Raw genomic sequence first — 25,875 nt, 5'->3', positions numbered from 1 at the left:
TCCCATGGGGCTTGGAGTGCAGGACCCGATAAAAGCCATCACTGAGGAACACGGGGCCTTCAGAGCCACAGGCCTTTTGGTGCCAGCTGGCTGGGCATGCGCCCTCTGCCTCATGCCAGCCTTTCCTGGGTGCCAAGCTCTTTCCAAGCGACATTCATGCCCATCTGGGCTTCCTCGTCCCAGCGTGGCTGCTCAAGCTCCAGCTGGGGTAGCCTCTGGCCTCCGCTCCCCAGGGCCAGGGCACAGGCTGGCCGGCGGCCAACTGCCGTCCTCTGGGTCGCTGCGGGTGCAGTCTGGCTGGCGTGTTCTCCACCCTTTCCGCCTCCTGGAAAGCTGCACCTCGTTACCCGGCCAAGGGGTGGAACCCCGGGTCACAGGGAGCACCTCCGGTGACCGGGACCGGACTGCGCTCCAAAGAGGCCTTTGGGCCTGGAGTGCGGTTGGGGGTCCGAGAGGAGTTGGGTGACATCCCCACTCCATCCCGGGTCCAGCCGTTGCGGTCGCCGTCAGCGCGCCGAGACCGTCAGACCCATCCCGTCCTCTGGCGCGTCCCGTGCGGCGCCCAAACCCTACGATAAGCCCCGCCGGGAGCGCGCCATAGGCTGGGGCGTGTCACGGGGCCCAGGCCGGGGCGGGTCGGAGTCCAGACGTCGGGAGCGGGATGGCGGCGGAGCAGGACCCCGAGGGGCGCGCGGCGGCGCGGCCGCTGCTCACAGACCTCTACCAGGCCACCATGGCGCTGGGCTATTGGCGCGCGGGCCGGGCGCGGGACGCCGCCGAGTTCGAGCTCTTCTTCCGCCGCTGCCCGTTCGGCGGCGCCTTCGCCTTGGCCGCCGGCTTGCGCGACTGTGTGCGCTTCCTGCGCGCCTTCCGCCTGCGGGACGCCGGTAGCCGCTCAGCCCGACGGAGCCCCCCACGCCCCACGGAACCCCTCCCCCCGGGAGCCCCTCACGCCCCACGGAACCCCTCCCCCCGGGAGCCCCCCACGCCCCACGGAACCCCTCCCCCCGGGAGCCCCCCACGCCCCACGGAACCCCTCCCCCCGGGAGCCCCCCACGCCCCACGGAACCCCTCCCCCCGGGAGCCCCCCACGCCCCACGGAACCCCTCCCCCCGGGAGCCCCCCACGCCCCACGGAACCCCTCCCCCCGGGAGCCCCCCACGCCCCACGGAACCCCTCCCCCGGGAGCCCCCCACGCCCCTAGGAACCCCTCCCCCCGGGAGCCCCCCACGCCCCTAGGAACCCCTCCCCCCGGGAGCCCCCCCACACCCGACGGGAGCCCCCACCCCACGAGCGCCCCACGCCCGATGTAGCCCCCTATGGCCTGCGGAAGTCCCCTCCCGCCCGATGGAACGCCCATGCCCACAACCAGTTTGTCCCTCCGTGAGGGACACCTGCGCTCACCTTCTGCTTAGGAGCCCCTAGGGATCCCCACCCCTCACCTTCCCGCCAGGGCCTGCAGGTCACCTGTGGTCTCAGCGCAGTAACCTGGTTTCCAGACGTGCAGTTCCTGGCCTCGGTGCTGCCTCCAGACACGGACCCCGCGTTCTTCGAGCACCTTCGGGCCCTCGACTGCTCCGAGGTGACGGTGCGGGCCCTGCCCGAGGGCTCCCTGGCCTTCCCAGGCGTGAGTAGGGGTGAGCCGGCGGGGCGGGGGCGCGGGGGCTATGTCGGGCGCAGAGCTGACTTCGCTCGTCGCAGGTGCCGCTGCTGCAGGTGTCCGGGCCGCTCCTGGTGGTGCAGCTTCTGGAGACGCCGCTGCTCTGCCTGGTCAGCTACGCCAGGTGGGCTTGGGACGGCCCCAGCGGCGGGGTTCTGCGCTGGACACGGGCGTGGGGCTGGCTGCCCAGGGGTCCCAGGGCTGGCCTCCCGCCCCCACTGTGCAGGGTGTAAGGAGGGGCCGGGTGAGGGTAGAGCTCCGGGGCGGGGAGTTCCAGGCCCCAGGTAACTCTGCCATCTTGGGTGGTCTGGCCACCCCCACCCTACACCCCCTGACTCTTGGCTCCCCACAGCCTGGTGGCCACCAACGCTGCGCGGCTTCGCTTGATCGCAGGGCCAGAGAAGCGGCTGCTAGAGATGGGCCTGCGGCGGGCTCAGGGCCCGGACGGGGGCCTGACGGCCTCCACCTACAGCTACCTGGGCGGTGAGGGTCCGGTGCCGGGGAAGGCGAGGGCCGGGAAGGCAAAGCCCCGGCTTGGCCGGGAGTCCCCCCATCCCACTGCCTTCCTCCCCAGGCTTTGACAGTAGCAGCAATGTGCTAGCGGGCCAGCTTCGAGGTGTGCCAGTGGCCGGGACCCTGGCCCACTCCTTCGTCACCTCCTTTTCAGGCAGCGAGCTGCCCCCTGACCCGGTCAGTCCCTCCTCTTCAACCCTGCTGTCTCCAGGCGACAGGCCCTAAGGAGCCCTTGCCGAGGAGAGAGGCATGCCACCCGGGGAAGGTCACCCCAGTGCTGTCCCAGGAAGCTGGCACAGCCTGCATTACCTTTGCCCTCAAACCGGGGTGGCCCTGGCTGCTCCCAGGCCTCACCCAGCATTCTTGGCCCCCATTCTTCACCAACCCATTCCACAGATGTTGGCGCCAGCGGCTGGGGAGGGCCCTGGGGTGGACCTGGCGGCCAAAGCCCAGGTGTGGCTGGAGCGCGTGTGTGCCCACCTGGGGCTGGGGGTGCAGGAGCCACACCCAGGCGAGCGGGCAGCCTTCGTGGCCTATGCCCTGGCCTTTCCCCGGGCCTTCCAGGGCCTCCTGGACTCCTACAGCGTGCGGAGGTGAGTCCCAGCACTCTAGGAGTGGGCTCAGCAGAACCCTGGCAGTCCCTGACCCCCTTATTTGTCCCCGCAGGAGTGGTCTCCCCAACTTCCTGGCAGTCTCGCTGGCCCTGGGAGAGCTGGGCTACCGGGCAGTGGGCGTGAGGCTGGACAGCGGTGACCTGCTGCAGCAGGCCCAGGAGATCCGCCAGGTCTTCCGAACCGTTGCTGCCCAGTGAGTTCTCCGGGGAGCAGCTTTGCCTGGTGGGAGACCCCCAGGGAGCCAGGATTTGGGAGTGGGCAGGGAGGGACAGTGAGGAAGTCCGCAGGCCCTGGCAGGGAGGTAAGGGGTGGGGCTTCCTCGGGGCTCCTAAGCAGAAGGTGAGCACGAGTGTCCCTGACTGAGGCCGTGGGGGGTGGGGAGCACTAGGTGAATCAGAAGACCTGAGGGGCAGCCCCCACCCTTTCTCCGCCCACACGCAGGTTCCAGGTGCCCTGGCTGGAGTCAGTCCCCATTGCGGTCAGCAACAACATTGACGAGGAGGCGCTGGCACAACTGGCCCAGGAGGTGAGGTGGGCAAAGTGGTGGGCAGAGGGTGGCTGGGGGGCTCCTGGGGCCTTTACAGGTCCTGGCCGGGCTCTCCGCCACCTCCTCTCCCTCACCCAGGGCAGCGAGGTGAACGTCATTGGCATTGGCACCAGCGTGGTCACCTGCCCCCAACAGCCTTCCCTGGGCTGCGTCTATAAGGTGGGTACAGTGTCTGTGGCCGGGTCGGGCAGGTCTGAGGGATGGTGAGGGGTGGGAGATGAGGACCAGCCAGCTCAACACCCTCTCCTCGCAGCTAGTGGCCGTGGGGGGCCAGCCACGAATGAAGCTGACCGAGGACCCCGAGAAGCAGACGTTGCCTGGGAGCAAGGCAGCTTTCCGGCTCCTGGGCTCTGACGGTGAGCGCCTCCCATCCCCCCATCGTCCGCCTTCAGGGCACCAGGGCCCCCCCTTATTCTCGACCCCACCCTCACAGGGTCTCTCCTCATGGATGTGCTGCAGTTGGCAGAAGAGCCGGTGCCACGGGCTGGGCAGGAGCTGAGGGTGTGGCCTCGAGGGGCTCAGGAGCCCTGCACCGTGCGGCCAGCGCAGGTGGAGCCACTGCTGCAGCTCTGCCTCCAGCGGGGACAGGTGGCCGCTCTGCCCTCATCCTGCCCCAGCGCCGGTGGAGCCCTCGCCGGGAGCCAGCCCTGAGCTGCTTTCCTTGCCTCTTCCCTGCAGCTGTGTGAGCCTCTCCCATCCCTCGCGGAGTCTAGAGCCTTGGCCCAGCTGTCCCTGAGCCAACTCAGCCCGGCGCACAGGCGGCTGCAGAGCCCGGCACAGTACCAGGTGGGGGGATGCCCGCCCTGGTGTCCTGCCCTGGGTGCCCCCACGCCCCCACCCACCTCTCCCCTCCTCTGCTCCCTGCAGGTGGCGCTGTCGGAGCGGCTACAGGCCCTGGTGGACAGTCTGCGTGTGGGGGCATCCCCCTGAGTCTTCAGCGGGGCTGCCTGGAAACAACACGAGTCACTTGCTAACCCCACGGCTTGTCCTGTGTCATTCACCTGGCCCCAGGGCCTCCCGGGCTGGGGCTGGGGCGGGGGCTGGGCTGGAGTCGGGAATCTGAGCTCGAGGAGCAGGAGGGTTTGCACCCCAGGGAAAGCAGGGGTCCTGCTGGGGTGGGAGACAGCCCTGCACTGAGGCCTGAAGGGCAGCCAGGAGTCCCCAGCTGGGGTGGGCTGTGGGGAGTCAGATCCCACACTAGAGCTGCAAGGCCACAGGCAGGGAGGGACTTGCTGTGGAAGACACCTCATTGCTAGACGCAGGCTGGGGGCGGGACAGGGTGGGGGGGTGCCAGGTCAGAGGGTCCAGCTGTGGCCCTGGGCTCCCACACCTGCCTAGGCACTGCCCCCAGGCTCAGGGTCAGCAAGGACATTTCAAACTCCACAGTCCAAAAGTGAGAGCTCAGGTGTCTCCTGCCACTGCTGCTGCCAACCTGGCACCACCTTGGCATCTGTCACCGGCCAGCCAGGCCTCAGGGACACAGCTCCCGACCCAGCAGCCCAGGGAAGGGGAGGAAGCATGGGGAAGCAGCAGAAGCTCCAGGAGCTGACTCAACTGCAGACACCCAGCCCGGGTGGTGCTGTGCCTGGCTGTGCACTGGGCTGGCCCTGACTCTGCGCCAGCAAGTTCCTGATCTCAGGGTTCTTCCAGTTTGGGCAGCACGGGCTTCAGAGAAACTGCTTGGGAGAGGGGTTCTAGGCTTGGCAGGAAGTGGAGGCTGGGGGCCTGGGCCTCACTTGTCCAAGAAGCCTGAGGGGGCACAGATGGCAAGGGTGTGGAGGGAATGCTGACTGCCTGGTGTGCGTCAGGGGCACTTCCGCCTGCCCAGGCATTCCACCAGACCAGCTCATCTGGCTCCCCAGGGCTCAGGGCTGGGCAGTAGCCACTGTGTGGTTGGCTGAGGGTGGAGGGTGGGGACTTGGAGCAGGGGCCCATCCAGCCAGCCCCAGGGAGTATGAGCTAGAGAGAGATACAGACTCACACACACTGGGCGGAACACGGCACGCCCAGGCACCCACAGGGCACCCTGGCACTCCGAGGGGCCCAGCCGGGGAGTGTTCATCCGTTGTTGCTGTAAAGAAGTACCTGAGGCTGGGTAATTTATTTTATGATTTTTTTGAGACAGAGTCTTGTTCTTTTTTTTTTTTTTTTTTTGAGACGGAGTTTCGCTCTTGTTACCCAGGCTGGAGTGCAATGGCGCGATCTCGGCTCACCGCAACCTCCGCCTCCTGGGTTCAGGCAATTCTCCTGCCTCAGCCTCCTGAGTAGCTGGGATTACAGGCACACGCCACCATGCCCAGCTAATTTTTTGCACCTTTAGTAGAGACGGGGTTTCACCATGTTGACCAGGATGATCTCGATCTCTCGACCTCGTGATCCACCCGCCTCGGCCTCCCAAAGTGCTGGGATTACAGGCTTGAGCCACCGCACCCGGCCGAGAGTCTTGTTCTTGTTGCCCAGGCTGCAGTGTGACGGCATGACCTCAGCTCACTGCAACCTCTGCCTCCCAGATTCAAGCGATTCTCCTGCCTCAGCCTCCTGAGTAGCTGGGACTACAGGTGCATGCCCCCACACCCAGCTAATTTTTTGTAGTTTTAGTAGAGATGGGGTTTCACTGTGTTACCCAAGATGGTCTTGATCTCCTGCCCTCGTGATCTGCCTTCCTCAGCCTCCCAAAGTGCTGCGATTACAGGTGTGAGCCACCGTGCCTGGCCAAATTTTTGTATTTTTAGTAGCGACAGGGTTTTGCCATGTTGACCAGGTTGCTCTCAAACTCCTGACCTCGTGATCCACCTTCGTCTGCCTCCCAAAGTGCTGGGATTCCAGGTGGGAGCCACCACGCCCAGCCAAAACTAGTATTTTTTTTTTTTTTTTTTAAGAGGTTTAACTGGCCCATGGTTCTGCAGGCTGTAGAGGAGGCCTCAGGAAACAACGTCATGGCGGAAGGGAAGCGGGCAGGTGTTACAAGGCCTGAGCCGGAGGAAGGGGTGGGGTGGGGCCACACTTTAAAACAACCAGATGTTGAGAACTCTGTCATCGGGGAAGTCCACCCCAGCATCCAATCACTTCCCACCAGGCTCCCCCTCCGGCACTGGGGATTACATTTCAACAGGAGATTTGGGTGGGGATACGCTTCAAAACTAGCCAGGACCCAGAAGGGCCCCCCCCCCTCAACAGTGGTAGGCACCTGCATAAGCTCTGGAGGGGCCACTGCTCCTCTGGCACCTTTGTTGCCCCTCCACCCCTCCGGGCTGCCCCAAGCCCACCCAGTCATGCCCGTTCCAGGGTGTCTGACAGAGCCAGTGGGCAGGGGGCAGGGCCAGCCCCTAGCCCCAGGCCCAGTGGGGAGCTGACTGCTGGTCAGGGGCTGAATCAGGCCTCAGCTCAGGGCGGGGCCCAGACTCCTGGACCCAGGTAGGACCTCCTCAGGGCTGTCCACAGCTGCCCCGAGCCCCCGGCCAAGAGGGGCTGGTAGTCAGGGTTAGGGCCTTCTCCCCTTTCTTTGTGATTCCGCCAGCTCTTGGGGGATCCTGTTGCCAGGGCCCTGGTGGGGAGAGGCAGACCACGACACTCAGGCTCCAGGCTGGCCACTCCCCTGCAGCAGCCGGGGCAGGAGGGCCCCTCACAGGCCCACAGCAGGCACCTCCGTGTGGCTCCCCAGCCCCCACACGCTTGCGCACGCGCCACCACGCCTGTCCATGGTCCCGCCCGGGCCAGCTTCTAGGTCAGGCCTGGGCACGACTTCCCAGGAGGAGCAGCAGCAGGTGCTACCGGCAAAGGCAGCTATGGCTGGGGGTGTGTGGGGCTGGGTCCAGGAGACGCCCGTCGGGGCTCTAACCCTGACAGCTGTGGCCGAAGGAATTCGGGCCAGGCAGGGGTGGTCTCGGGAACCCCCTTCCACGGGCCCTCAGCCTGAGCCCTGGGAGCTCAAACCTGAAGCTGAGCCACAGACCCAGGCCCTCGCCACCCATGCCGAGACTGAGCCTGGGTGTGGGGCCACCGTCCCTGAAGCTGGCAGCGAGCCCCGCTCCCCTGAGGGGCCCCACCAGGTGAGGGATGAGGGAAGAGATGCCGTGTGGACCGCCGGGGCTCCTGTGAAGGTTAGGTGGAATGGGACGTGCTGGGCCTGGCGGAGGTCAGGGTGAAACAGACTGGTGAGCAACAGAGGAGCAAGGGACTTTGTAGGAAGCCGGGTGGGAAGCTGAGGGACCAGGAGGAGAGCTAGGAGAGGCTTGGGCACTTCAGACACCCCATCCATCCTGCCCTAGGTTCCCCAGAGTTCCTGGGAGGAGGGGGTTCTTGCTGACCTGGCATTGTACACGGCTGCCTGCCTGGAGGAGGCTGGCTTTGCAGGGACCCAGGCGACAGCGCTCACCCTGTCTTCAGCCCTGGAGGCCCGGGGGGAACGGCTGGAGGACCAGGTCAGCTTCCACCCACTCCATGCCCTACAGACTCCTGCTGGTCCTGGCACCAAGGTGGTGGGAGGAGCCTGGAGAGCACAGCCTGACCCTGCCACCTTCAGGCTGCTCCAGCCAGGTGGGGTTAGGGGGAGTGTGAGGTGGGTACAGGTGAGAGGGAATGGACAGTGGAAGAGGCCTGACTGCTGAAGTCCGCTTCTCCCCGCCAGGTGCATGCTCTGGTGCGAGGGCTGCTGGCGCAGGTGCCCAGCCTGGCAGAGGGGAGGCCCCGGAGGGCGGCCCTGAGAGTGCTGAGTGCGCTGGCCCTGGAGCATGCGCAGGACGTGGTGTGTGCGCTGCTGCCCCGCTCTCTGCCCCCAGATCGGTAACCCAACCCGCCTGGCCCTGCGGCCCCCACGCGGCTTCCTTCCCCCTTCCCGCTTGGCGGTGGAGTCTGGCCCAGACAGGGGAGCTGAAAGGGAGCAGGGCCTCCTTAACCCATCCCCGTGGTGTCTCCTGCTCCGTATCCATTCCTGCTCCCCTCACTTAGTTCTGCAAACTCCGCCCACCCTCCCGCCACAGTTTCTAAGGCTGGGCTCCTCTGGGAGCCGTCTTCCAGCTCCAGGTAGCCTCCCCTGGAGACCATGCTGGGGTTGGCTCCGGAGTGGGCTGAGTGAGCCTGGGGGGCTAACGTGCCTGGACACCCCTGGCTCTTTGGTTAATTTTCCCCCGAAGTTATCGTTGATTTTATTTTCTGTAGCGATTAAAAAAAATAATAATAATGCCAAGTTTGCTTCACTGTCGCTGACCCAACAGGACTCCCAGCGGGTCCCCACCCGGCAGCTGAGCTTGAGACAGGCTATTTTGCGGTCTGCACAATTAACACTTCATTTGTTTATTTGGGATTCAGGGGTGGGGGAGACCAGGGTAGTGGTTTCCTGCTCCTCCCCTGCTGGAGTCCTAGTGGCTGCCTCCACCCTAGCTGGGGACCCCTTACCTCTCCTCGACAGCCACCCTGCACCATCCCTTGTCTCACACCAGCCCCCTCCAAACCCTCAGGGCAGCGGCCGAGCTCTGGCGCAGCCTAAGCCGTAACCAGCGTGTAAATGGGCAGGTGCTGGTACAACTGCTGTGGGCACTGAAGGGTGCTTCAGGGTCTGAGCCCCAGGCACTGGCGGTAGGTGGCTCCAGCCATTACCCAGGCACGGGCGCAGGGTGGTGGGGAGGAGGGCGGTGACTGGGAGTCTGCACCTGGGTCACTCCTCCGGGAATGTCCCATGCGTGTCTGAGGCTTAGTCCCTGCCCTGTCTATGGCATGCCTGTCCCTCTGCTGTCCAACACAACTCCTGGCGCCCAGGGCCTGAGTGAGCCACTGGCTCCACAGGCCACTCGTGCTCTTGGGGAGATGCTGGCTGTTTCAGGCTGCGTGGGAGCCACAAGGGGCTTCTACTCTCATCTGCTGCTTGCACTAGTCACACAGCTGCACGAGCTGGCCCGCAGCCCTCGCTCCCCTGACATGCCCAAGATTTGGATTCTGTCCCACCGAGGGCCACCACACAGCCATGCCAGGTGAGAGGCAACACCAGGGTATGTGGGACGGGCCAGCATGCTGCCACCCTCTCAGCCCCACCGCCCACCTGCTCACTGTCCCCACCGCCAGCTGCGCTGTGGAGGCCTTGAAGGCTCTGCTCACTGGGGATGGAGGCCGCATGGTGGTCACGTGCATGGAGCAGGCGGGAGGCTGGAGGAGGCTGGTGGGAGCCCACACCCACCTGGAGGGTGTCCTGCTGCTGGCGAGGTGAGGAGGGGCCGCAGGATGTCACACCGGGAGGAGACTCGTTGCTGGCCAGGTGCTGGCGCTAGGCGGGGGGACAGGGAAAAGGCAGCGGCACGAGGGTGGTGTTGGGATGGGGTTTTCTTGAGGAGTAAGGCCGCCAGGCGGAGCGAGAGCTCCCATTTCCACCCACCCCAGTGCCATGGTGGCACACGCCGACCACCACCTGCGAGGCCTCTTCGCGGACTTGCTTCCCCGGCTGCGCAGCGCCGACGACCCGCAGCGCCTCACGGCTATGGCCTTCTTCACCGGGGTGAGCCTGCTTCCCGAATGGGTGGCGAAGGGTGACTGTGGACTTGATCCTAAGCCGCAGCAGCTGACCCCGTGTGCCTCGCCTAGCTGTTGCAGAGCCGGCCGACCGCACGGCTCCTGCGGGAGGAGGTTATCCTGGAGCGACTTCTCACCTGGCAGGGAGACCCCGAGCCCACCGTGCGCTGGTTGGGCCTGCTGGGCCTGGGCCACCTCGCGCTGAATCGCAGGAAGGTGAGACAAGGGAAGGGGCGGAGGGCAGCCTGACCCGGCCGCGGCAAGGTCTGCGAGAGGCTGACCACGAGTCCCTGCAGGTGCGGCACGTGAGCGCGCTGCTGCCGGCACTGCTGGGCGCACTGGGCGAAGGCGACGCGCGGCTCGTGGGTGCAGCTCTGGGCGCCCTGAAGAGGCTCTTGCTACGGCCCCGGGCGCCTGTGCGGCTCCTGAGCTCGGAGCTGGGGCCGCGCCTCCGTCCGCTGCTGGACCACGTGAGCAATGCCCCGCCCCTCGGGCCCCGCCCCCCGGCCCCGCCCCCAGTCTCTCCCTCCCAGGCCCCGCCTTACCAGGCCCTGACCCCTGGCTATTCCCCCTCCCAGCCCCTCCCCCAGGCTCCCTCCCCGGCTTTTCCCTCCTAGGCCCCGCCCCCCACCACTCCCTCCAAGGCCCCGCCCCCACCGCTCCCTCCCAGGCCCCGCCCCCACTGCTCCCTCCCAGGCCCCGCCCCCACCGCTCCCTCCTAGGCCCCGCCCCCACCGCTCCCTCCCAGACCCCGCCCCTCGGGCTCCGCCCCCAGCATCTCCCTCCCAGGCCCCGCCCCTCGGGCCCCGCCCCCAGTCTCTCCCTCCCAGGCCCCGCCCCTCGGGCCCCGCCCCCAGTCTCTCCCTCCCAGGCCCCGCCTCACCAGGCCCTGACCCCAGGCTATTCCCCCTCCCGGCCCCTCCCCCAGGCTCCCTCCCCGGCTTTTGCCTCCCAGGCCCCGCCCCTCCGGTCTCTCCCTCCGAGGCCTGTTCCCTCCAGCCCGCCCAGCCCACCCGCCCTGCCTCCTGTTGTCGCCCAGCTCCGCCCCCCCAGGCGCGCCCTCCGAGATCCTGTCCCGTCAAGCTCCTCCCCGCTAGACTTTTCCTTCCAGACCCCATTCCCTAGGGCCAGCCCTCCAGGGGTTCCCCGGGCTTCCCGACCAGGTCCAGCTCCAGGCCCTGTCCCCAGATCACACCCAGTCAGCAGCCTTCCCGAGACCCCCTGCTTCCTCGCTCCGCCCTGGCCGCCCCCTGCCACCCTTGCAGTCGCTCTCAGCGTCTGTCCGCCCTGACTGCGCCCTTCCATGCAGACCCGGGACTCAGTCCGCGCTTCGGCGGTCGGGCTCCTCGGGACTCTGGTGCGCCGGGGCCGGGGCATGCTCCGGCTTGGGCTCCGCGGCCCCCTGCGGAGGCTGGTGCTGCAGAGTCTCGTGCCGCTGCTGCTGCGCCTGCATGACCCCAGCCCAGATGCTGCTGAGGTCAGCCGCCCCACACCTTCCCACCCTATGCCAGCCAACACTCCCCACTCCCATGGCGCCGCCCCTCCGTCGATTACAGATCAGGGACTCCCCCACCCCAAGGACCTCAGGGGCAGGCGTCACGGGCTGCCAGATTGCTACTGCTCTTTTCTTGGGCAGATTCACTCCCGCCCCCTGCCCTGGGCTCTTCTGTCCCTAGCCCGATGCCCCTGCTCCCCCTCTTCCTACCCCACCTTTTGCCTTTCTACTTCCTGGACCCCTGACCCGGCTCCCTCCCCCTATCCCAGAGCTCAGAGTGGACCCTGGCCCGCTGCGACCAGGCCTTTAGCTGGGGCATGCTGGAGGAGATGGTCACCGTGGCCCGCTATGATAGCCCCGAGGCCCTGAGCCACGTTTGCCGCCGCCTGGTCAGTAGGGAAGCAAGGTGACCTCGAGAGGGTATGATCAGCTGCCCACTTGTTCCAGGGTTCACCGGGACCCCCAAACCGGATAGTCAGGCTGCTGTGCGGCAAGTCCAAGCCTCGGACCATGCCACCTGCCCTGGGGGCTCCCCTGGACCACCCGCCCCTGGATTCAGCTCTGCAACCTCCTCCACCCTCAGGATCCGCCCTCCTGTCCTGCCACTGGCCCTTTTTTCCCTAGGTTCGGCGGTACCCGGGCCACGTGCCTAACTTCCTGAGCCAGACTCAAGGCTACCTGCGGAGTCCCCAGGACCCTCTGCGCCGGGCAGCCACCGTGCTCATAGGTGAGGCCTCCCGGGGCACACTGCTCCTGGCACCCGGGTTGTGGGAGCTGGGCCAGCCCTGCCCTGCGGGGTGTGGGGCCTGCACTCATGCATCTGCTGTGGTCCAGGCTTCCTTGTCCACCATGCCAGCCCCGGCTGCGTCAACCAGGACCTGCTGGACTCGCTGTTCCACGGTCAGGCCCCGCCTTGCCAGGGAGTGGGATCCCGGAGAAGTGGCGGGTTCTAGGGCGGAGTGGACGGGAGCGGTGGGTGGAGGGCCAGGGGCCTGGGCACTCGGCCGTCCTGGGCGCCCCCGTCTGAGCTGTGATCTCCCCGCAGACCTAGGGCGGCTCCAGGACGACCCCCAGCCGGCCGTGGCCGCGGCGGCGCACGTGTCCGCTCAGCAGGTGGTGCTGCTGGCCCGCGCCGGGGGCCCTCCCCGCGGGCTCCGCCTCCTCCGCCTCCTCCGCCTTGCCCCGCGCCCCGCCCGGCCCCCACCCGTCTTCGCCGACAGCCCCTTCCAGCGTAGGAGCCTCGCAGGCCGCTGGGGCTGCTCCGGACCCCGCCCAGCCTGAGCCTGAGGCTCAGGGCTGGGCCCGCGGGCCGGGATCCGACTTGGGCACCCCACGCGCACAGCAGCCCGTCCTCGCCCCGACCGAGGGGCTCCCTGGGCCTGGTGCTGGACACCGGTGCCCGTCCCCCCCCCACCTACTACCCCCCCACCCCTCTTCAGGCACCCTGACCGCTACAGAGAGGGGCAGCCAGCACCCATCTGTTCCCATCAGGCCTCTTGTTCTCCCAGCCCCCTGGAGCGTCCCTCGTGCCCCAGTTGGGCATGGCTCCTGGCCCAGATGGCATCTGGTACCTTGAATCTGGTGGGGGACCCTGAAGCTGGTGATCCCATAGGGTGCCCTCCTGGGTCTCCACCTCATGCCTGGACAGGACTCTGTGGCCTGGCTGGCCCTGCAGCCGGCCACCCCCATCCTCGTCCTGCACCCATTCCTTGCCGGCATCCTGAGGCTCCTGACCTGTGTCCTCTCTGCTCAAGAGTGTTGACCTGTCACCCTGCCACACCTGCTGTGCCCTCTCGGCCAGGCCGTCATGCCCCCGTTCATCATGTCAGGCCCCCTGGGAGCCTGGCCTTCAGAAGCGGGCCCCGGCCTCCCTCCCAGCTGGACCATGTCAGCTCGAGATCCCATCTGTGGGTCCAGATGTGGGGTGCCATGTGCAAGCCCAATCAGACTGAGCACTGGTGACAATCCCCATCACCCCTCCCAGGGTTGAATGAGGAAGATGCCACTGGACACATGAGGAAGAGGCTGCTCTGGGAGCTGCCAGTGCTGTGACCTCACCCCTCTGGCTCTGGACGGCAGGTTCCTGCAACCTAGGATGCCTGCCTGCACATGTCCTCACATTCAGGGTCCTCTTGCAGCCTCCTCCTCACAGAAGCCTCCACACATGCACAGGGAGTGTGGGCAGCCTTGTGAAGGGCTGGGGCCATTTCCCCTTGGGGGTAGGCACGGGGTCCTGCTGACCTGTCTCCCCAGCTGCTGCACGGAAAGCGCCTAAAATAAACATGTGGATGGAAAGCGTTGGGCACCTATTTTGAGTGTGGTTTTGGGGAACTGAACTGGTCCAAGATCTGGCTCCGACTAGGGTAACAGGCCACAGGCCCTGATGTGGCCCCAGGTAAGAGCCGGTTTGGCAGCAGGGTTAAAGGTCAGGCAGGCTCCAGGCACAGGCTGTGGCCAGGTCGGGCTGTGTTAACCGTAAGACAGAAGCTGTGCTCTGGGCCAACAGGCACTGAATAGATGTAGTTAGAACTGTCAGCTGTGGGGTCAGGGTCTCTTTGCAGGTTTACACAGGAAGCTGAGGATCAGGCCCAGGACATGCGTCCTTGTGGAGCCAGGGGCAAGGTTTGGTGGGTTAGTTTGTATCCTCCATGGCAGATACCAAAATGGGATTCAATGTATAAGAAACAGCTCAAGAGAAGGTGGGAGAGGGCACCACGGACGTCCGTGGCCAGTGTGTGTGATGTCACAGGTGTGATCCCAGGCCCATGTGGTCCAGCTGGGAGGGAGGCTGGGGCCAGCTTCTGGAAAAGACCAGGCTCCGTGGGGCCTGACATGATGAACAGGGGGCGTGATGGCCTGGCTGAGAGAGCACAGCAGGAGTGGCAGAGAGACAGGTCAACATTCTTGAGCAGAAAGGATGCAGGCCTGGAGCCTCAGGAACCTTCAGAAGCTCTCAAGCCAGTCATCTGTCTGAGGTCCGCACCACCCAGGATGGATTGGGAGCACCGAGGTGGGGGCACAGGTGGGGACGGGTTTCAGGACCCAGCGACATGGGTCCTCTCAGAAGCAACCGCAAAGAGGGAAGCCAGCCTGGCCTCGTTCACCTTGCAAGCAGGTGTTAGACCTCAGGGCGACCATGCACAGCCCACCCCTCCCACCAAGCACAGTGCTCACCTGCACCCCACAGCACGCTGGAGAGTCTGCTGAGCAAACCCAATGGTGATGCTGTGCTCGCCCCAGATGGAGGCTCAGGTGGGGAGGTGGCTGTGGGGGGCAGGCAGCGCCTCTGTGCTCCTCCCCACCATGGTGCCCGGGAGAGTCCGTGCCATCCTGCAGCAGGCTGTTAACCGCCCAGGCGTGGCTTGCACCACGCGGCTGCCTGTTAGGAGCGTGTTCAGCCCCGTCTTGCTCTGGCCCTGCCTAGGACCCGGCAGCCCTGCCAGGATGAGTGAGGTTCATGCAAAGTCCACATGGCCTCTGGAGTGTGACTCTTCCCTGTTGTAATTCCTGGGAGGCTTCAGGTAGCACAGTGGCCTGGTGCCTCCGTGGGGATGCTGTGGCCCCCAGGGTCCATTAGATCTACCTGTAGAGAGCCCACCCCGGGGTAAATCTTCCAATGGAGGCTAAGACTGCAGGACAAAAGGGCAGGTGCACCCGACGGACTCGCTCCCTTTCCACCTCCAGCCAGTGAGCCGGGCAGTCTCGGCCTGGATGCCCACATGATCTCTAATGGGCAGTGTTGCCAGAGAGCTCATTGGTGCAACTCTCGAGATGGGGTCAGGTGTGGCCTGTCACGTGGCCCGGCCCTGACGGTCTCGAGGCTACGCCTTTTGTGCCCACCTCTTCAAAAACTTTCTGGGACCCGGGCTACTCCTGCCACACTCACCCTTTCAAGTCACCTGAAAGGGTTTTCCCAGAAGGGCGAGGCTGAGAGGTGTTGAGTTTGTTCTACACTTAGCTCAGGAAAGCAGATGGGGGTGAAACAGACCAAACGTCAGTTTCTTCAGTAGGGCTTCTCCAGGAACCTCCTGTGTGGCCCTAGGAGGGTGGGGGGGGGGTCTGTTCCCAGCCACACCTGCACCCCCTAAAGCCCCTGAGGGCTGAGGATGGGCCACGCCTTTCTGCAGCATGTCCCCAGACGCTCCTGCCCTGCTTCCACCTGGTGAAACCTCCTCACCTGAATCGCAGGCAGAGAAGCACACAGGTGGGGCTGGGCAGGGCCACGGGCCCGTGACTCGAGAGAGGCCAAGCCTTAGCTCCAGGGCGCAGAGGAGCTGGACGGTGCAGACATCACCTGCTCATGGCCCTGATGTCCCTCCTGACACTGCGTGGGTACTGTCCTCACCCCAACCCACCCCACCCCACATCTAAGACCCCCAAAAACTCTGCTACCAGCCTTGCCTTCGCACGCCAACTTTACTGAGCTTCCCGGACTCCTGAGCCCCACAGGACACTGACCACGTGGCTGCTGGGCTCCTGGCCTTCCCAGGGCTGGTGGCTGGTGGGCAAACACTCTGCCCTGCTGGAGAGCTGCCAGGGCATGCCCGAGCACAGGCTAGTGGGGCTCCCGGCTCAGTCCTGACAGCAGTGTGAGGGAGGCGTAGAGCGCACACGCGCGGCCCTGGGCCTGTGGCTCCCAGCGCACGTGCGGGGGGTCTTCCCTCAGCTCCAGGCCACACTCCTCCAGCAAGACCCAGGCTGGTGTCTCCCCACCCCAGCCGCTCTTCCGGAGCTCGGGGGGCAGGGACACGGTGCTGCACTTCTGCCACGGGGCACTCTTCTCCAAGAGGCTGCCCACCTGCCAGGGCAGGGCAGGAGTGTGTCAGCTGGGAGCCCTGGGCACCTTGTGCCTGCCCATACCACCCCACCCCAGGTGTAGCAGGGCCCCCTTCCGCTGGCTCAGCCCACCCTCCCCCAGCCCAACCCTCTCACCAGCTCGAGCTGCCTTGGCAGGGTCTTCAACGTCACAGCCTCCACCAGCAGCCGGTGCTGGGCTTCACTCAGCGCTGGGAGAGAGTCGGGTAAGAGTTGGGTTCCTGAAGTCCCACCGGGGAAAATCCACCTCCCTCCTTCCCACCCCCCACCTGCCCCACTCCCAGGGGCTGCTCACCGTTCAGTGCCCCCAGCAGGTAGACAACAGGGACGGCGAGTTCCGGCACCAGCATTCCGGAGGGGAACGTCAGGCAATCCAGGATAGCACCTGCCGAACCACCCAGGGGCTCTACCGGCCCGGAGCTCAGGCCCTGCTCCAGCTGCGGGCACGGGAAGGGCAGATGAGCCTGGCTGGCTGGGCGGGCCCCGTGTGCCCCGGGCACCCTCCCCGGCTCACCGCCTCCTCCAAGGCTTGTAGGGCCAGCTGGTCCCGAAGCACCCCCTCCAGGCCCTCCAGCAGCAGCTGGCACAGCTGCCCGTCCATGAGCGCCAGTTCCTTGGAGACAGCTTCCACCTCTGCCCGAAGGCCCTGGAAGTCTTCAGTAACCGTCCCATTCGCAGGGACCCCATCTGTAGGGACAGAGGGCTGGGAGCTTACAGGGCCCCGGAAAGCCCCGGTCAGGACAGGCAGACCCCAGAGGGCAGAAGAAGAGCCCACCAAAGGTCCCAGGGGCCGTCAGGAGGCCACTGACCTGTCCATAAGCTGCCGATGTACCCCTTCACGGAGAGGGCCACCCGCCGGGAGCCTTGGTTGCTGAAAGGCCTATGGTCTGGGCAGGGGCACGGGAGGGCAGGGCTGGTGAGTGCAGGGAATGGGGGGCTGTGGCCTTCCTTGGCCCTCACAGCCCGGGTCACCACCTCTAACACTGGCAGGGCAGGGAGGGTGGCCAGGAAGGCCCAGGCTCAGCTGTCCCGTGTCACCCCTTGTGTGTGTATGGGGGTTACCACTGCCTCAGGGGGCTGCCCGACCTCCCTGAGCCCTGAGCGCCGGGGGAGAAGCCCTCAACTGCCAAGGGAGTGCGCTTTTCCACTGGACACCCCACGCTGGGGGCTCTCGGCTCTCACCTGTCGGGGGCGGCTGGAAGGTCTTCTGCTTCTTATCCGGGAAGAGAATGACTTCTGGCAGCCAGGAGGGAGCAGACAGGGACAGGCATGTCACCTAGCTCCCAGCCTCCCCTCCCCTTCCCTACCGGGAGCTCCCCTGCCCCTTCACCCACACACCAGAGCCAAGGAGTTCAGCCGCCTGCCAGACACAGTCAACTGTCCAGCCAGGGGCCCACAGCAGCCCGAGCCAACAGGTAGCTCTCCCCAGGCCTCCCTGCTTCTCTGCCAGAGCCTGGGCCCGAGACACCCCCAACTCCAGCTCACCCAAGTTAGAGCGAATAACCAGCAGGGCCACCCGGAATGCGAGGACGCTGCCCGAGGGAATGGTGACCGTCTTCTTCTGGCTCAGGTGGCCCTCGCCCTCACCCTGAGGCATGAAGATGGGCTCAGGGCCGGGCCCTAGGCACCGGGTTGTGGGGCGCGGGTGTGGGCTGGGTGCTGGGGGCCAGGCCGGCCACCAGGGCACCAGGCTGTGGGGCGCGGGTGTGGGCTGGGTGCTGGGGGCCAGGCCGGCCACCAGGGCACCAGGCTGTGGGGCGCGGGTGTGGGCTGGCCGCCGGGGACTTCAGCTCCACGGGGCTACCTACACACCTGTAAGCACATGGCTCCGGCCAGGGAAACGAGGCCCGAACCCTCCCGCCGGTGGGTCCGGGTGACCTCCACCTCCTTCTGCGTCTGCAGCACCTCCGTCACCACGTACACGTTGTCCCCTCGCTGCCGGAGCTGCTGCAGGATTCCGTGCTCTGGCCGCCGCAGGTGCCTGTGGCCCGAGGAGCAGGAAGCTCACTGGGCCGTAGCCCCCAAAGACGCCTTCCCTCCCGAGACGACCCCATGCCACTGGGGGAGGTGGCGCGGAGGGCGCCTCCAGGGTCTGTGGATGCCTGGGCACCGGCAGCCTCTCTGCATGCTCCCCACAGGGACCGGGTCTGTGAGGGGAGGAGCCCCTCACCTGGCCCCCACGAACCACCACCGCTTGTCCTCACAGCAGCCTGGGGCTCAGTCTGGTCCTTAGGATCAGTCCTGGTGGCCGAGGCCCCCAGTGACCCCTGCAGCTTCCTTCCCGAAACCCGCTGCCGGCCACAGCACTCCCTTGCCTCTGGGACTTTCCCGATGCCCCAAAGTGGTGACCTTCCCAAGAGCAAGTCTGGGACTGGGCACTGTGGCTCACCCCTGTGATCCCAGCACTTTGGGAGGCCGAGGCAGGAGGACTGCCTGAGGCCAGGAGTTCAGGACCACCCTGGCCAAGATAGTGAGACCTCACCTCAAAAAATAATTCAAAAAAATAATAAAAGCATCGTTGCTTGGGGTCAGTGGGGCTCTGCCCTCTCCGGGCCCACCTCTCCTGGAGCAGGGCCTGCCAGGTGTTCGGGCCCACGCTCAGCGAGAACACGTTCAGCGAGGTGCTGGAGCTGTCAGACACCGAGGCCCCGCCTGCGACCTTCCCCTGTCCTGGGGCTGCCACCTCCACGTTAGCCCGTAGCTGCCCGTCCACGGTGTCACGGATGTGGAAGGAGCCACCATGCTGCAAATCTAAAGCAAGGCCAGGTCTGAGGCCCTGCCCACCTGCCTCAGCCCTCCCGCCCCACCCCTTCCGCGGGTCCCAGGACCAGGGCAGCAGGACCTTTGCAAAGGCCCTGCCCTCTGGAAGACAGACCCAGGGCTAGAGCCTGCAGAGCAGGGTGGGTGGCTGGCCGTACGCCCCCTGCTTCCCCTCCCCCACCCAGCCCCCCTAGGGCTCTGCCTCAGCACCCGGTCAGGTACCTGGTTCTGGGGCATCGGGCTCCAGAATGTCCTTGATTGACAGGCTGACGTGCTTATAGCGGGGTTTCCAGAACCATGAGCTTGAGGACTTCCTGACCACCAGGCAGTAGGGCTTGAAACCAGTGGAGCTCTGCAGGCTGGTCACAGGGATGAGGTCCTCACCGTGGTCCAGCTCCTGGACCACTCTCCGAACCACCCACTCAAAGGCCGACCCCATGTTCCTGAGGAGGAGAAATGGGCCAGGCATTGTGCCCTCAGGGGTAGAACAGCAGGAGGGGGTGGGAGCAGCATCCGCCCTTGGATGTTTCCAATGATGGGAAACTCCTTCCCTTCAGAGCAGCCCTGCTCCGCTCATCCTGCGATGCTCCTGCCAGCAGAAAGCGCCTGACCCTGGCCACTCCCCAACACAGAAATACAGTGTCCACCCTGTTGTCATTGGGGCCATGAGTACCTCCAGCCCGGGACCGTGCGGCCTGATGCCCAGACCCGCTCTAACATCTCCTGAGCATGGCACAGGGACCCCCTGCAAAACGCAGCCAGAGTCTCACCCCACGCCAGCTGTGTCCTCCAGGGCCTTTCTGTGCCCGGAGCTCCATGAGCCACCTGTCCAAGGCTGGGGTTTCCGGATCAGAGGCCACAGCCGACCTCTGCGCCCACGGCGGAGGGCCCGCGGCTGCCCCAGGAAGCCTCTGAGCGCTGGGCCTGCCCAAAGCGCAGGCCGGGCCGGGAGGCCGCTGGGGGCGGAACCAGCACCGGCCCAGGCATCTGGATGGCCGACCCGGTCCCGGTCCCAGGGCGGGGCCTCGGGGCTGGCCAAGGGCAGCCCGTGGGGCGCGGGGCTTTCCGGGCGGGCGCTGGGACCGCCAGGGCGCAGCAGGACCAGCATTCCCCGCCCGGGAGCGCCGGCGGCACCGGGGGAGGTGGGGGGGGGCAGCTCACCTCGACCGTGGGGGCCCCGGGGGATGGGGCGTCTGCTCGCCGGGGAGCCGTCGAAGAGCAGGAGCCAAGAGTGGGAGCCGGAGCTGCCCAGAACCAAAAGTGAAACTGCGGCCGCCGCGGGGCCCGCCCAGGAGGCCCTCCAGGAACCGCCCCCGGGAGCCCGCCCGGGCCCCCTCCCGCCCTCTCCCGCCCCCTCTTCCCGGCAGCCCGCCGGGAGCACCAGCCTCTCACATCCTGAGGAACCTTGGCCTGGCACCCCATCCTGATAGCCTCAAACTTCATAGCACTTTGTGGTTTTTCTTAAAACTCTGGCCCGGCGCGGTGGCTCACGCCTGTAATTCCAGCACTTTGGGAGGCAGAGGTGGGTGATCACCTGAGGTCAGGAGTTCAAGACCAGCCTGACCAACGCGGTGAAGCCCGGTCTCTACTAAAAATACAAAAATCAGCCCGGGCACAGTGGCTCACGCCTGTAATCCCAGCACTTTGGGAGGCCGAGGCAGGCGGATCACAAGGTCAGGGGGTCGAGACCATCCTGGCCAACATGGTGAAACCCCATCTCTGCTAAAAATACAAAAAATTAGCCAGGCGTGGTGGCACTCACCTGTAATCTCAGCTACTCGGGAGGTTGAGGCAGGAGAATCACTTGAACCCGGGAGGCAGAGGCTACAGTGAGCTGAGATCGCACCCCTGCACTCCAGCCTGAGCCACAGAGCCAGACTCCGTCTCCAAAAAACAAACAACAAACAAACAAAAACTCTGGGCCTGTGCCAAAGGGTCTGGGCAGATCTTCCAAGGAAGTACAAAATGTAGAAACTGCCACAGGCAAATGCAAAGAAGCTGGACATCCTTAGCCATGAAGAAAATCAACCTGAATCCACAGAGAGAGACTGCACGCCCGCCAGATGGCCGTGGGTCACTGGAACGCTTGTGCAGTGGTGGTGGGAACGTCAACACGCGCGGCCCTCTGGAATAAGCCTGGCAGCTCCTCCGGCAGTCTCCTTAGGACCCAGGAATTCCGCTCCTTGGCTCCACCCGCATCGAAAGCAAGGACTCAAACGCCGCCTGTGCACCAAAGTCCGCAGCAGCGTCGTTTGCCACGGCAGAAAGGTGGAAACCCCGTCCACCCACCGAGGCAGGCTTAGACTGGACGTGGGAGCCCAGGCACTGCAATGCCGGCCGTGGAATGGTGCCCGCGGCCACAAGGAAGGAGGCCCTGGCGTACCGGACGACACGGGTGGACCTCGGAGACATTGTGCTAAGTGAAAAGCCAGACACAAGGAGCACACGGCGTGACTCCCCTCACGTGACGCATCCAGGGTGGGCGCGTCCAGAGGGCGGAAGGGAGGTGGGGCTGCCAGCGTCTGGGGGAGGGGGTGGGAGTGACGGTTGCTGGTGTGGTTTCTTTCTGGGGTGAGGAAATGTTTAGATACTGACTGTGGTGATGTTTGCACACCTCTGAATATGCTAAAACCCACAGGATTGCACACTTAGATGGATGAATTGTATGATACGGGAATTCTATAATTATGTTGTAATAAAGCCATTATTTTAAAAACCTGGCTGGGCGCGGTGGCTGACGCCTGTAATCCCAGCCCTTTGGGAGACCAAGGCAGGCAGATCATGAGGTCAAGAGATGGAGACTATCCTGGCCAACATGGTGAAACCCTGTCTCTACTAACAATACAAAAATTAGCTGGGCGTGGTGGTGCGTGCCTGTAATCCCAGCTACTCGGGAGGCTGAGGCAGGAGAATCTCTCGAACCCGGGAGGCAGAGGTTGCAGTGAGCCGAGATTGCGCCACTGCACTCCAGCCTGGGCGACAGAGTGAGACTCTGGCTCAAAAAAGAAAAAGAAAGAAAGAAACAAATCTAGTCAGTAGCAACACCCAGTCTTGTCACAGGCTCCCTCCGAGCCCTACTGACCTGAGTCACGGTGGGCCTGGGGCCAGGGGCCCTCCCAGCCACTCCGAGGTTGCGGATGGGGCCGTTTGGGCTTGGGCCCCGCTCCCAGGCCTGCCCCAGCGGGGACGGGGTGGCGCCTGCCCTGTGGGTCCCTTCTGGTACCACTTCCCGGCTCTGCTGCATCGTTTCTGTTGTTTGCTTTCTTTTGTTTGAGCCAAGATCTCTCTGTGGCTCAGGCTGGAGTGCAGTGGCGCGGTCACTGCTCGTCGCAGCCTCGACCTCCTGGGCTGAAGTGATCCTCCCGTCAGCCTCTTGAGTAGCCGGGACTGCAGGGGCTCGGCACCATGCCCGGCTAAGTTTGTTGTTGTTGCTGTTTTTTAAGATGAAGTCTCGGAGAGAGAGATCCAAGACGGCTGATCACCAGCAGCTCGGGATTGGAGCTCCCAGTGAAAACGCAAAGAACGAGAGGACGCCACACCTTCACATGAATTCTTGTTGCTCACGCACCAGGAGATTCCCAGCGGAGGAGCCCCACGGGCCGCCAGCGCGACTCTTGTGACCGGAGAGGCGGTTTTGCCGGCGCCTCGGAGCGTCGGTTCTTGGTGCAGAGTCGGAAAAGCACCATCAATCTTAACGCCGCTGATTGAGTCGGCGCAGTGGGTTGCTCAGATTTCGGCGCTGAGAATCAATAAGTCGGACGTCCACTCAGAAACCTAATTACAAAGACGGTAATTATGAAGACCACAGATGGATAAAGCTACAACGAAAGAAAGAAAACAGCCAAAAAAGGCTGAGAATACCCAAGATCAGAACGCCTCTCCCTCAGCGGGGGATCCCAGTTCCTCATCAGCAACGGAACAAGGCTTGATGGAGAACGAGTGTGTTCCAATTACAGAAGCAGGCTTCAAAACGTGGATAATGAGAAACTTCTGTGAATTAAAAGAACTTGTTCTAACACAATCCAAAGAAACTAAGAACTTTGAAAAAAGGTTTGACAAAATGTTAACAAGAATACACAATTTAGAGAGGAAAATAAGTGAATTGATGGAGCTGAAAAACACAATACGAGAACTACGTGAAGTATGCACAAGTTTTAACAGCCGAATTGATCAAGCAGAAGAAAGGATATCAGAGGTCGAAGACCAACTCAATGAAATAAAACAAGAAGACAAGATTAGAGAAAAAAGGATAAAAAGGAACGAGCAAAGTCTCCCAGAAATATGGGACTATGTGAAAAGACCTAATCTACGCTTGATAGGTGTACCTGAATGTGACGAAGAGAATGAATCCAAGCTGGAAAATACGCTTCAGGACATTATTCAGGAAAATTTTCCCAACCTAGTAAGGCAGGATAATATTCAACTCCAGGTAATACAGAGAACACCACAGAGATATTCCTCAAGAAGAGCAACTCCAAGGCACATAATCGTCAGATTCACCAGGGTTGAAATGAAGGAGAAAATACTAAGGGCAGCCAGAGAGAAAGGTCAGGTTACCCACAAAGGGAAGCCTATCAGACTCACAGCAGATCTCTCAGCAGAAACCCTACAAGCCAGAAGAGAGTGGGGACCAATATTCAACATCATTAAAGAAAAGAACTTTCAACCAAGAATTTCACATCCAGCCAAACTAAGCTTCACAAGTGAAGGAAAAATAAAGTTTTTTGTGAACAAGGAAGCACTCAGAGATTTCATCACCACCAGGCCTGCTTTACAAGAGCTTCTGAAAGAACCACTACACATAGAAAGGAACAAACAGTATCAGCCTTTCTAAAAAACACCAACAAGTAAAGAGTATCGATATAATGAAGAATTTACATCAACTAATGGGCCTAAAACCCATTGCATCCAGATCCATCTCACATGCAAGGATACACAAAGACCCAAAACAAAGGGATGGAGAAAGATTTACGAACCGAATGGAGAGCAAAAATAAATAAGTAAACAAAAAGCAGAATTTACAAATTTTGCCTCTGATAAAATAGTCTTTAAAGCAACAAAGATCAAAAGAAGCAAAGAAGGACATTATATAATGATAAAAGGATCAATGTAACAACAAGAAGAGCTAAAGATCCTAAATATATATGCACCCAATACAGGAATACCAAGACATACAAGACTTATAAAGAGACTTAGACTCCCACACAATAATAGTGGGAGACTTCAACATCAATATTTGACAGATCAGTGAGATAGAAAATTAACGATATCCAGGACTTGAACTCAGATCTGCAACAAGTAAATGTAATTAACATTTATAGAACTCTCCACTTTAAATACACAAAATATACACTCTTATCAGTACCACATCATATAACTTAGAAGTTTAAATGAAATATTGGCTGGCTCCTTGTTTGTTGTTCTCTTCCCTCATTTTCTTTCATGTCTCCATTATTAAGGACAATTATGGGCATACCCATATTTAGGCTGCATTCTAGCCCCGGCAATAAAGCAATACCCCCATTCTCTCTCCCTCTTTCTCTTTCTCTTTATTCCTCTTCTTTATTCTTTTTTAAATTATTCTTTTTTTCTTTCTAAAAAAAAAAAAAAAAGAATTGTTTAAGCAGCCAATGCTTGAGAAAAAAAAAAAAAAAGATGAAGTCTTGCTAGCTCACTGCAACCTCTGCCTACTGGGTTCAAACGATTCTTCTGTCTCAGCCTCCTGAGTAGCTGAGACTACAGGCATGTGCTACCACGCCCAGGTCATTTTTTGTATTTTTTGTAGAGACTGGGTTTCACCATGTTGGCCAGGCTGGTCTCAAACTCCTGACCTCAAGTGATCTGCCTGCCCTGGCCTCCCAAAGTGCTGGGATTACTGGCGTGAGCCACCACACCCAGCCTTTTCTTATTTTTATTTTTGAGACACAGTCTCGCTCTGTCGCCAGGCTGGAGTGCAGTGGCACTTTTATTTTTTGTAGAGACGGGGTTTCACCATGTTAGCCAGGCTGGTCTCGACCTCTTGACCTCATGATCCACCAACTTTGGCCTCCCAAAGCGCTGGGACTGCAGACATGAGCCACCGCACCCGGCCTTAAGTTTTTAAAATTATTTTTTAGTGGAAAAGTCTTACTATGTTGCCCAGGCTGGTCTTGAACTCCTCAACTCAAGTAATCCTCCTGCCTCCACCTCCCAACATGCTGGGGTTCAGGGGTGAGCCACCGCGCCGGGCTGGGGGACTGTTTTGCAGATCAGGTGACTCTAAGGTTTCCTCTCAGGACACACTGCTGGGCAGAGCTGGAGCCCACATACTGCTGCCCCCCGGAGCCAGCGCCCTGGGGTGTGGCAGTGCCTCCCTGCTGGGCAGCAGGGCCACCATGTGGTGGGCCGTTTTGGTGCTGTCTCCATGGTAAGGACGGAACAAGCCGGGCACACAGCCTCCTGGCAATGCCACAGGTGTCAGAGGCAGCCCCTCGTGAGGGGTCATTTCCTGGCTGGGGCAGGGTTGGGCAAAGAGGCTGCAGGCTCATTTGCTCACCCAGATGCTGCAGCCCAACCCTGAGCCCCGCTGGAGGTGCCAGGGCAGGGGTGTTGTGGTAACCTGGGGCCTCTGCACCCCCGTCCTTCACCACCACACCTTCCTCTTGGCCCTTCCCTACAAGACCTCTGGGGCCACTCCAGCCCCCAGCCCTGCCTGGCTGACCTGAGCCTCACCCTGAAGGCTCTGTCACACTCATTCATTCATCCAACAGTGTGTGTCAGCGCCTGGTGCTCGGGGATCTTCCAGTGACCCCGGGTTCCAGCAGCAAACAAGACAAGGTCTCTGCCCTGGTAGGTCTGAGGGCCCAGTATGCTGAAGGGTGTTTTTGACAGTGCGTGTCTTGGGATGGTGCAGCCACAAATAACTGGAAATGCAGATGCCAGCAAAGGAAACATTATCTTGTGTGATCAGAAACCCAGAACTGCTTCGTACCAC

General features: G+C 62.7%; 3 protein-coding genes across 10 annotated transcripts; 2 read left to right on the top strand and 1 right to left on the bottom strand.

Annotated features, from left to right (window-relative positions):
* Window positions 1–353: 353 nt before the first annotated feature.
* NAPRT (nicotinate phosphoribosyltransferase) lies at window positions 354–4,585 on the top strand. 2 transcript variants are annotated; one of them, XM_039464547.2, is made up of 13 exons: window positions 357–887; window positions 1,500–1,627; window positions 1,702–1,784; window positions 2,013–2,143; window positions 2,235–2,350; window positions 2,570–2,766; window positions 2,840–2,980; window positions 3,229–3,313; window positions 3,413–3,493; window positions 3,588–3,690; window positions 3,768–3,922; window positions 4,013–4,120; window positions 4,202–4,582. In XM_039464547.2, exons 1-13 carry the CDS (start codon window positions 662–664, stop codon window positions 4,262–4,264), a joined length of 1,617 nt encoding a protein of 538 aa, XP_039320481.1. In that variant the 5' UTR covers window positions 357–661; the 3' UTR covers window positions 4,265–4,582. The 2 variants fall into 2 exon arrangements, with proteins under 2 accessions (XP_039320480.1, XP_039320481.1); XM_039464546.2 differs by having other exon boundaries at window positions 354–887; window positions 4,013–4,585.
* Window positions 4,586–5,528: 943 nt separating this feature from the next.
* MROH6 (maestro heat like repeat family member 6) lies at window positions 5,529–13,622 on the top strand. 5 transcript variants are annotated; one of them, XM_010329893.3, is made up of 15 exons: window positions 5,530–7,383; window positions 7,603–7,755; window positions 7,962–8,116; window positions 8,791–8,908; window positions 9,116–9,300; window positions 9,392–9,529; window positions 9,704–9,818; window positions 9,905–10,048; window positions 10,129–10,302; window positions 11,142–11,309; window positions 11,597–11,716; window positions 11,952–12,054; window positions 12,162–12,227; window positions 12,373–12,440; window positions 13,312–13,622. In XM_010329893.3, exons 1-15 carry the CDS (start codon window positions 7,033–7,035, stop codon window positions 13,315–13,317), a joined length of 2,064 nt encoding a protein of 687 aa, XP_010328195.1. In that variant the 5' UTR covers window positions 5,530–7,032; the 3' UTR covers window positions 13,318–13,622. The 5 variants fall into 5 exon arrangements, with proteins under 5 accessions (XP_010328193.1, XP_010328196.1, XP_010328195.1 ...); XM_003942067.4 differs by having other exon boundaries at window positions 12,373–13,622; XM_010329891.3 differs by lacking the exon at window positions 11,597–11,716 and having other exon boundaries at window positions 5,529–7,383; window positions 12,373–13,622.
* Window positions 13,623–15,729: 2,107 nt separating this feature from the next.
* GSDMD (gasdermin D) lies at window positions 15,730–21,376 on the bottom strand. 3 transcript variants are annotated; one of them, XM_039464907.2, is made up of 12 exons: window positions 21,286–21,376; window positions 20,932–21,125; window positions 19,125–19,345; window positions 18,701–18,893; window positions 17,955–18,123; window positions 17,628–17,730; window positions 17,325–17,378; window positions 16,952–17,029; window positions 16,657–16,829; window positions 16,438–16,579; window positions 16,260–16,333; window positions 15,730–16,125 (listed from the first exon to the last, which is right to left on the bottom strand). In XM_039464907.2, the coding sequence occupies exons 3-12, from the start codon at window positions 19,339–19,341 to the stop codon at window positions 15,883–15,885; spliced, it is 1,446 nt and encodes a 481-aa protein (XP_039320841.2). In that variant the 5' UTR covers window positions 19,342–19,345; window positions 20,932–21,125; window positions 21,286–21,376; the 3' UTR covers window positions 15,730–15,882. The 3 variants fall into 3 exon arrangements, with proteins under 3 accessions (XP_039320841.2, XP_003942159.3, XP_010328197.3); XM_003942110.4 differs by lacking the exons at window positions 20,932–21,125; window positions 21,286–21,376 and adding an exon at window positions 20,064–20,194; XM_010329895.3 differs by lacking the exons at window positions 20,932–21,125; window positions 21,286–21,376 and adding an exon at window positions 19,673–20,007.
* Between the last annotated feature and the right edge of the window lie 4,499 nt (window positions 21,377–25,875).

This window comes from Saimiri boliviensis, chromosome 15 (genome assembly GCF_048565385.1).
Source record: "Saimiri boliviensis isolate mSaiBol1 chromosome 15, mSaiBol1.pri, whole genome shotgun sequence".
Lineage (NCBI taxonomy): Eukaryota > Metazoa > Chordata > Mammalia > Primates > Cebidae > Saimiri > Saimiri boliviensis.
This window is presented reverse-complemented; position numbering and strand designations above follow the sequence as displayed.

Excerpts from the sequence above, each read along its gene's own strand:
- NAPRT (XM_039464546.2), top strand. The coding sequence starts at position 662 with ATGGCGGCGGAGCAGGACCCCGAGGGGCGCGCGGCGGCGCGGCCGCTG. Across the intron at positions 1,785-2,012 it reads TGCCTGGTCAGCTACGCCAG|CCTGGTGGCCACCAACGCTG; the intron begins GTGGGCTTGGGA and ends GGCTCCCCACAG. Across the intron at positions 2,351-2,569 it reads GCGAGCTGCCCCCTGACCCG|ATGTTGGCGCCAGCGGCTGG; the intron begins GTCAGTCCCTCC and ends CCCATTCCACAG.
- MROH6 (XM_003942067.4), top strand. The coding sequence starts at position 7,033 with ATGGTCCCGCCCGGGCCAGCTTCTAGGTCAGGCCTGGGCACGACTTCC. Across the intron at positions 7,384-7,602 it reads CCCCTGAGGGGCCCCACCAG|GTTCCCCAGAGTTCCTGGGA; the intron begins GTGAGGGATGAG and ends ATCCTGCCCTAG. Across the intron at positions 7,756-7,961 it reads GGGAACGGCTGGAGGACCAG|GTGCATGCTCTGGTGCGAGG; the intron begins GTCAGCTTCCAC and ends TCTCCCCGCCAG.
- GSDMD (XM_039464907.2), bottom strand. The coding sequence starts at position 19,341 with ATGGGGTCGGCCTTTGAGTGGGTGGTTCGGAGAGTGGTCCAGGAGCTG. Across the intron at positions 18,124-18,700 it reads CAGGCCCTGCTCCAGGAGAG|GCACCTGCGGCGGCCAGAGC; the intron begins GTGGGCCCGGAG and ends CTCGGGCCACAG. Across the intron at positions 16,830-16,951 it reads CATCGGCAGCTTATGGACAG|ATGGGGTCCCTGCGAATGGG; the intron begins GTCAGTGGCCTC and ends CTGTCCCTACAG.